Genomic DNA, 17,697 nt, shown 5'->3' on the forward strand with positions numbered 1-17,697 from the left:
CGCTTGTGGGCAAGGCCCAATGGCCAATGAGAGTCCTCAGTCCTGGTAGAAAAAAAGAAAAGAAAATAATATTATTAACAAAATTCAATTAAAAACTATAAAAAAAATTGTTTATGTTAATACTAGTCATCCTACGTGATATTACCAGCATCCACGTTAGCAATTTCCAATTAAAGTTGATCGATTGGGTTCAATTGGCAAAATATGAAATGGCTTGTGACTCAATTGACAAAATTAAAAGGTTTAAGACTTTTTGAACAATTTTCCTAGTAAGAAACACACCAAGTAATCACATGTTTCACAAAAATGAAGCAACATTGAATTAAACTAAAAGACACAAGAAAAGATGGAGAAGCATTAATGACAAAGTTATACGAATAAACGGGGAAATAAAGATCATTATATAGGGCATTTCTTCCCCAAATTTACCGCAACGGGTCAATCGATGAAATGGGACGGGTAAGGTTCCGACAAAAATGACTTTATGATTGATATCCAGTTAGTGACGCATATGCACTCAATGACAAGTATATTTGATAACGTGGCATTAAAAGCACGAAAATATCATGAATAATTTGTCGTTGTTCCTGACATCTCCTAACAATAAAGAAAAATATGTCGATTCTATAGCCAAAAAATACTTCAACCATCATGGCTCTCAAGCCCCCGAGTCGAATGTTCACCATAATTTAAAGGGACTTGTCATTATGGTACATGCTCATCCCTAGTTGCATAAGATCTCTTTTGCTTTCTAATTCAATCACATACATGCACTTAGGCAACTGAATAACACTCGTTATTACTTTTTTTTTTTTGGTCGGTCGTTACTTTGGACTAACTATCTTAGGGAAAAACCGAAACGTGGAGTACCCAAAATGCCCCTCGTGATGCGTAGGGGATGCGTGGAGCGTACACCTCAAAGGTGAAGGAGAAAAAAACCAATGGAACGACCCACGTCGCATGCAAGCCAGAGCGACGTCCCAGCTCTCCCCCTGAAATCCCTCTCTCTGTCTCTCGAAACACCTTGCTTACAATGAAGAAGAAGAAGAAGAAGAAGACAAGCGCCGTCATCTATCTCTCTCTCTCTCTCTCTCTCTCTCTCTCTCTCTCTCTCTCTCTCTCTCTCTCTCTCTCTCTCTCTCTATCTATCACACCTAATTAGGGGAGGAGAGATGACAGTCTTTACTCAAAACGGGAAAACATCAGCAATGTCGACTTCGACCTGCGGCTCCTTCTCAAACCTGAACACTTCACCAACAATGGTGAAGCACCGCATTCAAATCTACCCACAAGCACAAGAGGCCTTGAAAACCAAGGGCGGGGGACAAGCTATTTGAAGATCGGAAGCGATGAATACAGGTTGTTCAATTCCCGACGGAAGTCATTTCAGCACACATATTAAAGTATCTTTATTGCTATGTATCTAGACATGTCTTTTCATGTATCTAAGGTATGTCAAGAGTCGTGTTTTAAGTCTACATATTAGTAAGTCTTGTAATCGTTTCGAATAGCGGAGTGTGAAAAGAAATTTCAGCAAGTGTATTCATCTCCTTCCTTAAGAGCTTAAGAGTGTTATTAGAGCTGTGCGACTTTGATATACAATAATGAACGGCAGCGGCGGCGGCGGCGGCAGAGGCGGTAGGGGAGGAGGAGGGGAGGAGCAGCCGAAGAAGATACTCAAGAAGGGGATGTGGAGTCGGCAAGAGGACGAGATGCTGACGAAGTATGTGAGGAGGAACGGGGGAGGGAACTGGAACGCGGTGCAGAGGCACACCCCGCTGCTACGGTGCGGCAAGAGCTACCGGCTGAGGTGGGCGAACCACCTGAGGCCGGACCTGAGGAAGGGCGCCTTCTCATCGGAGAAGGAGAGCCTCGTCGCCCGGCTCCACGCCAAGCATGGCAACAAGTGAGCCCACATGGCCTCCCAGGTCAAGGCCTCCTCCTCCTCCTCCTCCTCGCAAGCCCTTTCACGGGTGTCGTGATTCAAGGCACGTTGCGCGATTTCGCAGCGGATTTGGTCAGAATGGTGTTCTTTAGAGTGTATCGATCTCAACGAGAACGTGCATGCAATCGCTTCTTGTTTATCATCTTTCTTGAGGTGGCCTTTCTCTTCTTTCCTTCTTTTCTTCCCCCTCATCTTTTCTTTAGCCTTGCCAGGTTGAGGAGGCTTTCCTTTTTTAATTTTATGCTTTCTATTGATTAGGTTTATAACTATTTCATGCCCCCTCCTGTTCTTAACTTGTGTTTGTTTCGGGAAAGATTGACGATTTGAAAAATATATATTTTCAAATTCAATTCCTTGTATTATTTACAAAAATTCGACTCAACAAAAATATTTCCATCATCAAAAGAAAATGTATTTTTCGATTGCCTAACTTTTCTGAATCTTCATTTTCTTTGATATAAGTGATGATGAGGAACTGGTTCTGGGGTGTCCCCATTTGCCTTCGATTTTTCTCGCTAGATCAGAGAGTCTGTCCTTTTTAATTTTATGTTTTCTATCTATTTGCTTCATAACTATTGACGCCACACCTCTCAATTCTCAACATGCCTTTTTGTTTCGAGAAAAATCGACGATTTAAAATATGTATTCTTAATTTGATTGTTTATATCGCTTGCAATAATAGACTAATGAAAATTATTTCTACCATTAAAAGAAAATGCCTAGACAAATATTATCTTTTCAATGATTAATTTTTATGAGCTACATAAATAATTATTTTTTAGAAAATATTTTCTAAATTGATGATGAGGAATTGATTTTTTGAGGTGTCCCCATTTTCGTTTAGTCTCCTCACTAGCTTCGCCTTAACAATGCAAGCCAAAACCCTAGCTCTGAAAGAAGAAGATGAGAAGAAGGGGAGAGTTTGGGCGGCGATCTGCCAAGGCAGCTGCTTCCTCCTCATTCAGTAAGTACTACATATATTGCATGTTTGATATTTCTCTTTCATTCTCATTGGAAATGCGGTATGAATCTCTCTCATTAAGCAATAGGTGCGGAACCAACTGAGGAGCTGATGGACGAGATCGATATCGATGATGAATGGTCTAGTCTCCTCGCTAGCTTCGCCTCAACAACGCAAGCCAAAACCCTAGCTCTAAAGGAGGAGGAGGAGAAGAGTGAGAGTTTGGGTGGCGATAGTGCTGAGACGGCGCTTTCTCATCATTAAGTGAGTATTGCACATTGCATGCTTGGTATTTCTCTTTCATTCTCATTGAAATGTGGTTTGAATCTCTCTCATTAAGTAATAGGTGTGGAGCCAACCGAAGAGCCCATGGACGAGATCGAGTGCATGGTTGATGAATTGTCTGGTCTCCTCGCTAGCTTCCCTTCAACAATGCCATATCCAAACCGGTGATGCCAAGGAGTGGCTCCATGTTGATGGACAACTACCGCCCATCCGTGGCATGTAGGGCGGCCGCCATCGTAGAAATCCTCTCTCTCGATGCATGAGAGCTATCAGCTCGGACCTAAGAAGCTATAATAAATAAAACAACATTCTAGTATACATATGCAAGATCACTTGATATAGACCAATCCTTTTGTAGCTTATTGGAAAGGACTTTGTTCAGCCCTACTCTATTAGACAAATTGAGCGTTAATACTATTGAAATTTCTGTATTATTAATGTTGTTATTCCGGGTCAGCCAAGCTTTCTTGATTCTATAATTCAAGTTTGTGTTGAAGAACTCATGTTGGCGTCTGGCCAAGAAATTGAATAAAAGGATATCTAGTGTGTAAACACTTTGTATGATGATTATCTTGTAAGTTTTAAAGCAATAACCCCTTTTTTTACTTAGACTTGCATACTTAATTGGGAGGTTCGGTCCAAATACAGCGAAATTATGAATAAGATGAGTCGGTCTCGAATATAAGAAAACACCGAGCTCATCTGTTCAATCTTGCGATATACATCACAAGGGCTTGACTTGAAGGATGACCTTGCCCATGTTAGAGCTCGAGAAAACGGACTGCAAGCTCACCAAGAAGCTCTCGACACCATAATAGATCTTGTGCTTGGACCTGATCCTGCCTTGCCTCAGGTGACCCTCCATCTGCTGAGCGAAGTCCCCGAACCTCGCCAGGTGCGATGGCGAGCCCACCATGAATCCTTCCATCCTCACGCCCTTCCCCACCATGTTCAGGAGGTTCCTGACCCCTTCCCTCTCTGTCCACACCTGCTTGCATTGGGTTCAAACGAGGGCTGATTAACAAGGATTTTAGATAAACGATCGGCCATGAATTATTGATGAATTTTTAAATGGTTTTTTGGTTTCAAGAAATCTCTTCTAGAGAGTGGAAAAGGCTCCGCAGATGATTGGACCGACACAGCTCTTTCCCACTCAGCAGACAAATAGCTGCACCTAACCCCATCATGGACAGTTAAACCATTGCTATTATCATGTCGGTGAGCTGCTTTACTGGTTCCTCTCACACGTTCTAGCTTCAACAAAGAATCACCGGAAGTCTGAGTGTATTCCGGTCCCCAGAATCAAGTTATCCGTGTTTTGACAGCCGAGATGTGGCTAGATGGCTCATCGATCGGCTCGTTTACATCAAATTTAAACATGGATGCGGGGTTATAGTTTTGTAGATTCTGACTTGTTCTTAGGGATGCGACGCTGCTGAATGATGAGACATAGGGACCGGAATATACCTTGTTGTACTCGGAAATCATGCCGCAGAGCGAGATCCGAGCACCTTCGTTGACATGGTTCAACACGGCTTCGAGCATCTTACCGCCGACGTTGTCAAGGTACATGTCTATGCCGTCGGGGAAGTATCTGCCACATTCGAAATTCAAGTAATTAGCTTACGCACATACAATTGTGCTGATGGAAAATGAGATTAATGAGTGAGAACAGGGTTTTATTTTTAATTACTTGCTCAAAGCAGCGTCAAGATCGGTTTCTTTCTTGTAATTGAATGCTTCATCGTAACCAAATTCCTCCTTCACCAGGATTACCTATAAAATAAAAATTACGTTATTAATAAGGATAATAAAGATATATGTATGCCACAAGCCAAATTATTTTAGTTATGCTTTGGTGCGTTGGAAATTAAAAATAGAAGACAGTTAGCTAGCTTGATGCTCACCTACCATATTCATTTTTTTTTATTTATCAACATTATTTATCATGATTAACAATTCCTCACATTTAACAACTCTCTTTTAGATATTATTAACCTAAACTAACGTGACTTACTAACTTTAGTTTCGCTGATTTATCAGCTGATATATCGTTTTTCTAAATAAATTATTGAGTAGTTATGAGTCATCAACCCTCATTTGAGTTGGTTGGCGATTTATTTAGTTTTGTCAACATCCGTAAAGATTTTATATTTTAATAAGGAAAAAAATTGATAATTCATTCAAATAAAGATTGAGAAATTCATATAAGAGTTGGTACGATGGACTCTTCTAGGTAAATGTATAAAAATATGAACTCCTATCAATTGGAGAAAGTATAGGTAAATCACCAATAAGTTACTTGAAAATTAGGTAATTGATAATTTTATTTTACCACCAATTTTTTCTATATTCACCAACTCTCTAGGATCCGACCAAAAAAAAAAAAAAATCTCTAGAAAATCTACAGACTTGCAAAGAAAATCCATTTTTTTTAACAAAATAACAAAATTATCCCTACTAGAAATATTATCCATTTATCCTTCTAATTTTGTGGGGTTATCTAATAGAGGTAACTGACGCGGCATCCTCTAAGCTAGTCATTTAAGATAAACTCGATAAAGCCAACTTGGAATTTGGACGACACATGATGTTTTCATTATATTAAGCACATGAATTATGCAGCTAATTTAGTCCTTATACTCACATTAATAGGAGTTATAAGCAAACATTACCTTTTCATCAGATCCGGTGCTCCCCACGACCCTACACCCTCTGAGCTTAGCCAGCTGCCCCGCGTACATCCCCACGCCGCCGGCCGCGGCAGAGATGAACACGTTCGACCCCGCCTTCAGCTCTCCCAGCACCTCTATTCCCAGCCATGCCGCGAATCCAGGCATTCCTGCGACGGTACCGGAGCAAAATCAATCGTTGGGTCCATTTTTTGGAAATCTTCCACCATGCAATTATCCTATTCTCTTGTATCATCATTGTAAACGAAACATGAGAGGATGGTATATACCTAAGCAGCTGAGATACTCCGGCAACTCAATGTCTCCATTAGGCTCGATCTTGCTTATAATGAAATCAGAAGGCACCACGCAGTACTCTGCGACCGGTAAGAACGGGCCGGTCACAATCTCTCCCTTAGCATACTTATCGTCCGTCGACTCCACCACCCTCCCAATCCCAAAAGCCGTCACCACCTGCACTTCCCAAAGACATGAGCGCATATTTTCACAGATGATCTGGTTATTCAATCTACTCTAGTGATTCAGCTCATAGAAAACCTGGTTGAGATCGAATTGAGGGGAGTACAGCCCGTCCTCGCGGCCAGTCATCCGGGAGCGCACGAAGGGGTCGACAGAGATGAAGAGCATCTCGAGGGCAACATGGCGGTCAGGGATCGAGGCAGCGTCAACCAGGATCCTCGCGGCGCACAACTTCAGGTGGTCGGAAGTCGGGATCCCTTCCGGCGCGTGGGCTACTATGTGCCACTCTTTGCTCTCCATGGTGGTCATCTTCGCCGTGTTGATTTCCTCCGAACCACCGCTCGGATGGAGCTTTTCTCCTTCCTCTCGCTCTCACCTTGGAGCTGCCGTATTACCCCCTACCTCTCTCTTTCTCTGTCTCTATACCGCGCGCGCTATGTGGGGCATGAATTTGATGGATTAGTCGATTACCAACTGATGATGAGACGACAACACGAATAGAAAAAAGTCGTAGTACTTGATTAGAACGGATCAACTACTGCCATGACTGTTCTGTACACTCGATGATGCAAACCCGTGCAGCGACAGCTTACAGGGACCGCACCTCAGTGCAATCATCATGGACATGAAAAACGCGAAGCTTATCCCTCATTTTTTGCCGTCCCTACTCATTGGTAACGTTAGAGAATTCGAGAGCAAAAAGACCGATCAGCTTAACTACGAGAGATTCATGTGAGTGCTAATGAAGATGAGGGCCTTGGAAGGGACGACGTCATTTAAACGGGAGGGGAGTTAATCCATGAAGACGTTTTCTTACGTTTGAACAACAAAAGGTTATCGTGCGTGTGCAAATTGACGCTGAGCGTGTTTCATGCGCATATCCGTGTCACTATGTACCGGCCTCAACCTATAAGAATGAATGCGACAAATGTAGAGTCTTCAACCCATTCTGTCATTTTCCTCCTCTGTACGGTAGAAAGCAACATCAGACCCCGTGACGACCGACACTCGCTGTTTTGTGCGCACAATAAGGACGGACTCAGCTACAGGCACGATCAAAAATCAACCCCTTGAGACCCGCAATTCCATGGCGTCGACCCCACTTCCTTCCAGATGATGGCGAGTGTGTTGTTATCTGCAAATTACACCATCATATATGGTCTCTTACTTCCCTGCGAATTTGACGTGGCAATCAACGACGTCATGGATTTATGCATTTCCTCTTTTCAAGAGCAAGTACAATGCTCCGTCGCACCATAAAAGCAGAGAAGGAAGCTTAGAGCTTTCCTAACTCGTTTGCCTTTTCACACCTTGCTTATGTTTCAAGATCCAGAATGGGAAAAACATCAACCATATAGAATGTACACTCAAACCCAAATAGTTGCATGAGTCGAGACTGTCGCTAAACACGAGTAATTCCATGGTCACAGTAACTAGCTTACCAAAATCAGCTTTCTCAATGATATGACAAACGTCGAATGCTAATTTATTTAAACTAATTCAGAGTTTGCCTCGTCGTTTTATTATATTTTTGTTCTAGTATATCCTTTCATGAATCAAATGACAATCATCTCAACCAAAACCCTGCATAGTTGAGAGAAGAGAGGGAGAGAGGGAGAGAGGACAAAATTATCCAAGTCTTATAGATGACATTGACCAGAACGTAAAATTAAAGGAGCATCAAGTAAAAGAGCTAGACATCAAAGATAAGCGGATGCAAAGAATTTACATTTGAAGCTGGCACTGCTTCCCATATATACATTGCAAAGCTTTTCATTAAAGGCTTTTAACTAAGTCATGCTTCAAAGGGAACCGAAAGTATTCTCGCCGCTGTAGGTCATGTAGAGAAAGCCATCTTCATCCTTGTTTTCCTCATAAATTGCAGACATCATAGCAGCTGCAACAACACAGAGACATCGCAAATCAGTAAAATCAATAGTCCATGACTGACCGTAGGACCTAATGAAAGATCTTTTCTCACCAGTGGGTGGCAAAATGTTCTTAACAAAGACGAAAATAGCTTTCTCTGGACTTAGCTTGATCCTCTTTCGAACAACATACACAAACTGGCCAACCGTAAGGTCAGCAGGAACTAGATACCTGAATTTGCCACAAAAAAATCAGACCTAAACGATAATCATGAAGAATACCATTTCATGGATGAGCACAAACTGCAAAACATACAATAAACGTACGCATGATAAAGCCTGATGCAAGCCTTCAACTAAATGAATGACCTTCAGACAATGAAATATCTGTTGCATGCATGGTCATTTAGAATTTTCACTCAAGTTTCCTTACTCAGTATGCCAAATTAGTCAAATAGCTCTCCTTGCCTTCCATAATACAAGCGCAGCATTTTAACAGTGAGGACTACCACAATCTAGACATCTTTCTATCCTATGTTTTAGCAGAGCAACTGATCACAAAAACTTTCAAATTGCTGAAGTGACAAATCTATCTGAGGGCAAAATGCTCATCAATGGATGGATGAGTATTCAAAAAAAGCCACCGGCCAATGAATGAATTTAGACATGAAGAGTACAAAGTTTTCCTCGATGGAAACAGACTTTTTCTTATCAATGTCGGGTACATCAGTCTTCTCAGCCCTCTCGACAATCACCTGCACCGCACAATTCAGAGAGTTACAATTGAGAACCAAGGGGAAAGACACAAAAAATGAGCAGGGCGAGTTTGATCATACAGGAATTCTATCGGGATACTTCTCCCTGATTCGTGCAGATTCGGCTTGTCTCCTCTCTGTAAAATACGTGCAAGAGCAAGATCAGAAGGCGTGAGAAGAAAAAAATGCAAAAAGGGCAAGCACTAACCAACTCTTTCGATAATTTAAACAAGCCATAAAACACCAGGAAACAAAAGGTGTGAATCCAGAGAAGCATAACAATCAGCCATACGAGGATGACTGAATTTCACTCAAACTCAGTAGACAAATATCAAGATGCTATCACTTCTCCATCACTCGCAATACATACTCATCATCAATTTCCATCTCCATTCCTTCTCCAAGCAAGGACCCAGGAATTTCAATGGCCACTGACAGCACACCAGCCAAATTAAGCAAACCCTCTTCTTTTCTCCGTCTCTAGATTAGAGCAGACCCATCGAATCGTCACGAATACAAGATTCCTTCATAAGCAACCACCAAAACCAAAACGAAATTCAACCGAGCACAGTCATAACACCCAAAAAAATTGTTCCTTTGACGTCGATCTGAAACCCAAAACAAAGAAAACTCCAAGCCCCTATCCAATTACTCCTCATCACATGCCAAAAACACAAGAAATCAACCAAGGTCGGGTCGCGCAAAAACCCACAACACTCCCAAGAAGATCAACGAATCAAAAACCCAAAATCGATCAAAGATCGCCCATGCACAATCCCACCTACAACGCCAACGAAATTCACATCTTTCCAACCGCCACCGATCCAGTAGAGCAAAGATCAACGAATCGGAAACCCAAAACCGATCAAAGATCACCCAAGCACAATCCCACCCACAACCGCTAACGAAACCCACATCCATCCAAACGTCGCGGATCCAGCAGAGCACGCGATCGAACGAGCCCGCCACCGATTCCGACGGGGAATTCCCCGGGTAATCGCTCCCGACGATCACGAAAAAAAAGCAACACACGCAGACAGAGAGAAACAGATCGAGTTGAGGATCGGGGAGCGGGACTGACCGAGGGGATGCTCCATCTTGAAAGAGCTTCTGGCCATGGCGAAACCTCCGCTGCGAACGCAAGGACAAATCTCGAGGGATCGAAGCAGCAGCGGCGGCGGCGGCGGCGGCGGCGGCGGCGGCGGCCGGGGAGAATTTAGGTTTTTCTCTCGATCGGCTGCAGCGGGATGATCGAAGGGGTGTGCAGAAGGAGGTACAGAAAAGAAAGGAAAAAGAGAGCGATGAAGAAAAGGACGGATTAGGCTCCACGCAAGCGGAGGCGTAAACCTGTACGATAGGCAGCTGCGCACTCAATATTTTCCTTTTTCTTTTTTTCTTTTCTCTTTTTTCTTTTTCCCCTTTTTTCTGTCCTTTTCCCCGTCGGATGAATTTCGGGATATTTTTCATTCCGGTTCTTGGCCTCATCCGGAAACAATAAATTAAACTAATGATTTCTTTCGTGGAAAACTAGCGAAATCTTCTTCATTATTCGAATGCGACTTTCATCCGTTTTTTGTCGTGCAATGTTAAAATACCTTCTAGTGAAAGATACGGATGAATACGTATAATTGAATTATTTTTATCGGTTAAGCATGAAAACCAATCAAAATGTATTGGTTGCATATAATTCGACCATGTACCTTGTTAATTTTGAGATGAACAATTCTCAATACAAGTATGTTCTATGAAACCCCTTACGTTATGTTTGGTCGTCTCAATTTTTAATTAAAATAGAACTAGATAGGATGCGATATGAAACCTATGAAATTTTGCTACATTATATCCATTGTTTAGTGATTACAATAATAAATTCGAATATATTCATATTATATTATATATATTGTTTGGTATAAATAGCATATCAATATAAACGAATCACGGTATTTATAAACAAATATGGTAAAAATCTCTTGAGATACTATTATCTATTTGATTTTTATTTTATTTTCCTATATTTTTTAATTTCTTTCTTTTTATTTCTTTCTTCCCCTTCCATCATCTAATAGAATTTTATTAAATAGAAATTGTACTAATATATCTAAAACACTAAGACACCTAAAATATGTAAGAGAGAGAGAGAGAGAGAGAGAGAGAGAGAGAGAGATATATATATATATATATATATATATATATATATATATATGAACTTATATTATAAAATAGAATGAAATTCGAATATATAAATAAAAATAAGATTAAAAAAACTAGACTATCATTTTTTTGAACTTCTTATATTAGAATTAAAATATTATTTATATTGAAATATAATTTTAAATTTATTAATTTAAAAAGTTTGTTATTTGAAAAATAACTTTTCAATTAGGAATATTAGAAATTTTATCCACATTTATCCCACATCTCTCATAAAATAGTTTTATCCGGCTTATATCTCATTATATCCGACTTTATTTTGTCTTAAGTGGGTAATAAACGCTGGATATGATCAAATTTATCATATCTTAAAACTGCCAAACGTAGCCTTAAGAGATGCGATGTAAAGTTTCCTCGTCATCCCTTAACGGTTTTCATCCATTACTATCTACATGTACAGAACATTATATTAATGTAGGTAAACAGTATTTAGTTAATATTGGATATTTAAATCTCACGGGTTATTTAGGGTCATATGAGGAAGTTAGATGTTGTTTATCCAAGTCTCAATGAGGCCTTAAATTTACAGGAGATCAAGTAGCGTTTAACCGTGCTCGTATTTTGCTACATTACAAATTAGGGGAGCCTTTTGATGAATTGAGAAGGAAGCAAAAGATTCTAAAGATCGTATCAAGCCATTTATATAAAAAGCAAGTTGTGGCAATGACGACGACTTTTACATAATTATATACAAAAGGAGAACGCTATAAGTGGTATCCCTTTTTCAAAGGCATAATTGGATTTTAATTATGGATATAATTTTAATTGTCTTACCTTATTTTTTAATTGATGTTTAAGACAAGATAAGATAAGACAGAATATAAGAAGTTACAAAATAATTCCACATGAGGTAGGTGGATAGAATAGAATACATCTCACATTCATCTCTCTTCTCTGTCCTAGCCACCCGTAGCCTCTATATGTCACCCACAGCCTCCCACCAAAAAGGCTCGTGGTGACTAGTTAGCTCGATCTTAGCCATACACAAGCTCCGTGGCCACATCCAAAGTTCCTTCATGACAAAGCTTAACTCGACTTATGTGACGCCCCAAAATGTCACAGGCAATATACGTTTTTTTGTTGTTCTTCTTTTAAGCACATAGATGACATAATGACATATTCACATATTCACATCATTTCATAAGATCCAACAATTATAATTAATATACATATGCATTTATACATTTTCATCGGTAATTATTACTTTGATACATATGCTCACACAATATACAATTTATTACATTAGTCCCAAAAAAGAAGGTTTGGGCCACTACATTAATACTAATCTAAAAGCGAGCTTGTAAATTATCCAAACCATTGTTTAACTCTAGGGTCAATGACCTCCGTATCACCACGTCCCTTCCATTGTCATGCCCAACAAGATCATCGAACCCTCTCGATGATACTAAGACGTCACCATTCATATTAGCGTACTCTATGATGAAATGGTGGGGAAGAAACTCATGTAATACTACATCAATCTAAACAATGGAACTATATTTAATACACATTATCTCGAATCTTAGTACAAATACATCTTGGTATTCCCTCACTATGTATGCAAATGCTCCAAAACATAACATACAAGGAGAATCCATCCTACAGACTAGAAAAATAAATGAGCGAGTAAAAACTCAGTAAACGAAATCTCTATAAAAGGTAAGAGATCATCTCTATTGAGCCAAATTCTTAAAATCCTATCGTTTGATTGTTGTCCAAGATAGGATAAAGGTGGATGTAATGAAATAATCTCATATGAGGAAGGTTAATAGAATATGTCTCATACTCATACTGTCTCTCTTCCCTGTTCCTGCCACCGCCATCACTCAAGCCTCCTACCAAGCTTTGTCTCATTTCCACCGATAAGGCTTGTCTTGGTAACGAGCTCAACTCGATCTACGCCACACTGGACCTCTGGGGCCAGATCTAGAGCTCCTCCATGACTGAGCTCCACTCGACCTCAGCCAAGGAGGAGTTTCATGGCCGTATTTGGAGCAACAGCCATCGTCTTCCTTTGTAGCACAAGCAATCGTGCCTTCATCCGTTGCACATTTGTGGCTTCGACCTCGGGGTTAGGCATGAGGGTGGGGATGCGACCAAGGGGTGATAATTGAAGATCGCGGGATGGCGATGAAGATGGGAGTGTGACATCATGATGCTAAGGCAGTTTGGACATCCACGAGAGCTCAAGATCTGAACAGTCGGCATTTAGGTCCACGGGCGGAGAGGAGATGGGATTTGCCAGCACCGAGAGCCATTCAACATTCACTCCAAGGTCGACATTCAATTTTGCTTGGACATTTTGGCATGTTTACCAAGCCGTCAATAAGATATTAGAAATCCCATCTTTGTCTAATTTGGGACTCATATCCTATCCAATCTTTATCTTATCAAGTGCCTTTTGAAAGCACTTTTCACCAAAATCCTCATGAGCATTCTCCAAAACATCAATTACACCAAAATTATTTCTCAACCCGCCTTTCGACTGCATTTCACCAAACCATCAATCACTTCCACCCACTACACGTTTAACTCAAAACTCTTTCTCTAAATAAAACTTTTGAAATGATTAGGTTTCCCCAAATTTTACCTAATTGCTTCACATCATTGGCCAAATAATCCTCCAAATCTAACTAGGACAACCCAGCATTTCCGTTTGACCATCAATGTATTGCGCAGAAAGTCATTACAGGGCAAGCAACCACGCCATCGATTCCTCCCTGCCTCCACCAATACAAGCTAATAGAGACAAGGGGATGGCAATCGAGATATCTTCTACAAGACTATCGGCAGCCGCGAGATTCGCCGGAACTGCTGGTGCCCGCAAGCACGATCGACGCGAGCTGCTCGCGAGTGAGTGCAGCAGGGCATCTGAATCGGACTGAAGAGCTTTCGAGTCTGTCAAAAACTCGCAGTGCGAACTTGCTCGCGGATCGTCAGGCAGAAAATCGCCAAACGCTATCAAGCCAAAACGCTTTAATTCGGCACGGAAAAGTCGGATATCAAGGCCGCTATTCGATTTCTGTTTTCTGTTCAAGAAAGGAGTACATCTACCGAAATTTATTGCTCTACACCAAGGCAAATCTAACAATAAGGAAAAGGAAAAGAGGATCTGATCTAAAATCCTGTTCAATGAGCAGCGACGCCATCGCCGCCGCCGAAGAAATCAGCCGCCGGATCGGGCTCGCTCCGAGCGGGACTCCCGGGGCCGGATCCGGCGAACCAGACGCACTCGGCGGCCACGAGCTTCTTCCTCTGTAGGCAGCGGGGCCCGTAGACCCTCCCGACGAAGCAGGGCGGGCCGTCAGCGGCGGCGGCGGGGGGCCGGCCGTGCTGGTCCGGCGGAGGCGGAGGCGGAGTGGGGCGGATCTGGAGGAGGAGGGAGTCGACGCGGTGGAGCCGGGCGCTGACGATCCGGGAGTCCCTGAGCTGGGCGAGGGCGCCGGGCTTCAGGTACCTCAGGTAGGGCTCGGATCTGCGACTCAGCCTCCGCGTTGTCCTGCGATTCATGGCGCCCTAGAGAGAGAGAGAGAGAGTTGCAGAAGAGAGAGAGAGAGAGGGAGGGAGGGGTAGAGAGAGAAAGCGGAGGTTAGGGTTAAAAGGACAGGGGAGGAGGGGCGGGAAAGAGGGAGGGAGGGAGGCGTGTTTTCGGTTTTCGAAAGCGAAGGCGGAGCGCGGGAGGTTGGCGCTTGCGGAAGTTTTTGACCTTCTTCCCGATGGGTACGCTCCCCTCGATCGACTCCCTCTGCGAGGGCGCCACGTGTCGTTTCGATGGGACGGATAAGGTGTTGTTTTGTTGGGAGGATCTCGCTTTGCTCCCCGCAACTATCGCCGTCTTACTATTCAGACCCAGAGTTTTTCGAATGTTTCGCTTGACCTCCCTAAACTCTCGTATTCTTCCTCCGCGTCGCACCCCCCGTCGTGAAAGTCTCTTTCGATTTGCCCCCTAAAGATGAATGTGCGTGTGTGTGAGAGTGCGAGTCTCGAGTTGCAATCGAACAATTACACCGAAAGGCATCTCCGTCCATAGAAAATAACGTGATATATTATAATCGGTATCTTCGAGTTAAGGCTTCATTTGTTTATTTAGTAAAATGAGTTAATGGAATTTTTTTAGAATTAATGGAAAACAAACGTTTAAATTTAAGAAAATAATTTTAAATTTTAAAATTTTGAGTTTTTTTTATGAATATATGATTAGATATTAAAGTACGGGATGGGCAATGCTTTCTATCAAGCTCTTGGCAATGGGGCCACTATTAGAGATTAGGGCTGGTCTACCAAGGTCCACCTAAGGCAAGCCTAGGACACTAGAGCCTATGCTCAAGACTCTGTCACTTGTGCTCGAGATCCTAGCGCCCCGGCCTTGGTCTATCTAGATGTGCTCAAAACTCCAGTTGTCATGCTTGGGTATATCAAGGCCGAGATCAAGACATCAATGCTAATGCTCGTGCTTAGGACATTATGCCCAAGTCCTCGCACCCCTCCCTAAATCCATCGAGACCTGGGGCTTGGACCCCAGTGCTTGTGCCCCATTCCTCACTTTCGAGTTTGGATCCATTGAGGTTGGGCTCGTGTCCTATCTGCCCACACCTTGCGCCCTAATGCTCGTGCCTGTGTCTCCAATGCCTATACCAAGGTCCTCAACATTGAGCCCGTGTCAATTGAGCCAAGTCCATGCCCAAGACACTAGGCACCCATGCTTGAGCTATCAAAGAGGGCCTTAGACCCTAGCACCCAAAACCAGGTCTTTGGTGCTAAGCCACAAGTCCATCTAGCGCAATAACTTGATGGCTACATTAAGGTCCCCAAAGCTTCGACCTTGGTTCATCGAGGTCATACTCGAGACTCTCACGATTACGTTTGAGTTAATCGAGGCTAGGCTTAAGATCCTAGTGCTAGTGCCTTTACTTGAGATGTTGGCCTCAAGTCTATCAAGGCTAAGCTTAAGACCTCAACATTAGACCTGATATCCTGACCTCAATGGACCCGAGAACAGGCACCGACATTGGAGTCTTGGGCCCTACCTCGAGGGACCCAAGTTCAGGCATTGGGGGTCCCAGGCCTTGTCTTTGTAAACCCAAGCTAGGGTGCTAGGGAGCCGAACATGAGCAATGGGTTTTTTGGCTTTCCTTAGGTGGACCCAAGATTAATGCCCATGGTCATGCCCGGTAGTCGATGTATGAGTTTGAGACCCTAGTGCCCGCATCGGGTTTACCCATTTACAAATTATTAGCATTCGAATAGTGTGTGTTTATTGAGGAAATTCAAATAAGATTTTTTATATCAAACGATGGAATAATATTTCCTATTTTCTTTTTAAGTTTCAGCTAACATCGGAAAATATTATTATCATCCCAAAAAATGATTTTAAGAAAAATGTTTTTTAAATATCACATTTTTCGTAAAACAAATGGTTAATACCCTAAAAAACCCCAAATTGGTACACCTATGACAAATTTACCCCAAACTTTTTTGACCACAAAAAACCCCAAACCACATATGACAAATCTACCCTCCGTTAGCTTCCGTTCGACTTTTAGTTAATTTCTTTGACGTGGTTGCCGACGTGGCAAGTCATATGAAAATTCCTAAGTTTAATACCATTAAAAATCCCAAACTGGTATATTTATGACAAATTTACCCCAAACCGGGTATATTTATGACAAATTTACCCCAACGATAATTTACGACAAATTTACTCTAATTAATTTTTCGACCATAAAAAACCTAAATTGGTACACATGCGGCACATTTACCATATTTCAATTTTCCCAAATTTGACTGAGTTGTGATGTCCAATCAATTTTATTTTCCGGATTACTCTAACATTGCCTCCATATCATTAATACTTAATTTTTTTTTCTTTTTATTGGAATCATTATTAGAAAATATTCAAAGACTACAAAATGTGCACTTAATTCTTGTGCCAAGAGGATGCCCATTAACTAAAAGATGGACAGATCGCTTACACACATATACAAAAGAAGTGCACATATTGTGATTGCTTCACTCGTTTTTGATTTGTGACAAACTTGGTTTTATGTTTATATGTCTCAGCCCCACATGGTTTACTACTTGTCCGCAATCTGTTTGTACGCTTACATATTACTCTTATTTTGCCGGTCCTTATTAGCGTTACGTAATCTTTTCTACCTTGAATTGTAAGTGTCAAAATTTTAACATGGAACTTGCATGTGAATGGTATGAGTGACTCGTATATCACATGCTCGTTGAAATGCCGGAACCAAAATCACTTTTGTTTATCGCTAATTTCAGGTGTGCTTTGAGTGTGATTCTTTGTATATGTGCGCATGGCGATGTCTGTCCATCTTTTAGTTAATGGGCATCTTCCCGGCACAAGAATGAAGTGCACATTTGGTAGTCTTTGAATAGTTTTGTAATAATGATTCCAATAAAAAAAAATCAAGTATTAATGATATGAAGGCAATGTTAGAATAATCCGGAAAATAAAATTGATTGGACAACACAACTTAGTCAAATTTGGGAAAATTGAAAG

General features: G+C 41.6%; 3 protein-coding genes across 3 annotated transcripts; all 3 read right to left on the reverse strand.

Moving 5' to 3' along the window:
• Positions 1-3,766: 3,766 nt before the first annotated feature.
• LOC104424756 (2-alkenal reductase (NADP(+)-dependent)) lies at positions 3,767-6,809 on the reverse strand. The gene is made up of 6 exons (XM_010037256.3): positions 6,422-6,809; positions 6,154-6,337; positions 5,867-6,033; positions 4,885-4,967; positions 4,659-4,785; positions 3,767-4,179 (listed from the first exon to the last, which is right to left on the reverse strand). The coding sequence occupies exons 1-6, from the start codon at positions 6,650-6,652 to the stop codon at positions 3,916-3,918; spliced, it is 1,056 nt and encodes a 351-aa protein (XP_010035558.2). The 5' UTR covers positions 6,653-6,809; the 3' UTR covers positions 3,767-3,915.
• Positions 6,810-7,915: 1,106 nt separating this feature from the next.
• Positions 7,916-10,234, reverse strand: LOC104424758 (autophagy-related protein 8A). The gene is made up of 5 exons (XM_010037259.3): positions 10,048-10,234; positions 9,048-9,103; positions 8,914-8,966; positions 8,325-8,443; positions 7,916-8,240 (listed from the first exon to the last, which is right to left on the reverse strand). Exons 1-5 carry the CDS (start codon positions 10,082-10,084, stop codon positions 8,146-8,148), a joined length of 360 nt encoding a protein of 119 aa, XP_010035561.1. The 5' UTR covers positions 10,085-10,234; the 3' UTR covers positions 7,916-8,145.
• A 3,923-nt stretch (positions 10,235-14,157) lies between these two features.
• Positions 14,158-14,784, reverse strand: LOC104424759. Its single transcript, XM_010037260.3, has one exon. It carries the CDS (start codon positions 14,685-14,687, stop codon positions 14,307-14,309), a length of 381 nt encoding a protein of 126 aa, XP_010035562.1. The 5' UTR covers positions 14,688-14,784; the 3' UTR covers positions 14,158-14,306.
• Between the last annotated feature and the right edge of the window lie 2,913 nt (positions 14,785-17,697).

The sequence above is a fragment of the Eucalyptus grandis genome, chromosome 11, assembly GCF_016545825.1.
Source record: "Eucalyptus grandis isolate ANBG69807.140 chromosome 11, ASM1654582v1, whole genome shotgun sequence".
NCBI classification, from domain to species: Eukaryota; Viridiplantae; Streptophyta; class Magnoliopsida; order Myrtales; family Myrtaceae; genus Eucalyptus; species Eucalyptus grandis.

What these genes read in the sequence shown, in the direction of transcription:
- LOC104424756 (XM_010037256.3), bottom strand. Translation starts at nt 6,652, where the DNA reads ATGACCACCATGGAGAGCAAAGAGTGGCACATAGTAGCCCACGCGCCG. An exon ending in CTCAATTCGATCTCAACCAG is followed by an intron (nt 6,338 to 6,421) that starts GTTTTCTATGAG and finishes TGGGAAGTGCAG; the next exon opens with GTGGTGACGGCTTTTGGGAT. An exon ending in GCACCGGATCTGATGAAAAG is followed by an intron (nt 4,968 to 5,866) that starts GTAATGTTTGCT and finishes TTTATTTTATAG; the next exon opens with GTAATCCTGGTGAAGGAGGA.
- LOC104424758 (XM_010037259.3), bottom strand. Translation starts at nt 10,084, where the DNA reads ATGGCCAGAAGCTCTTTCAAGATGGAGCATCCCCTCG. An exon ending in CCCGACATTGATAAGAAAAA is followed by an intron (nt 8,444 to 8,913) that starts GTCTGTTTCCAT and finishes TGGCAAATTCAG; the next exon opens with GTATCTAGTTCCTGCTGACC. An exon ending in GAACATTTTGCCACCCACTG is followed by an intron (nt 8,241 to 8,324) that starts GTGAGAAAAGAT and finishes GTGTTGTTGCAG; the next exon opens with CTGCTATGATGTCTGCAATT.
- LOC104424759 (XM_010037260.3), bottom strand. Translation starts at nt 14,687, where the DNA reads ATGAATCGCAGGACAACGCGGAGGCTGAGTCGCAGATCCGAGCCCTAC.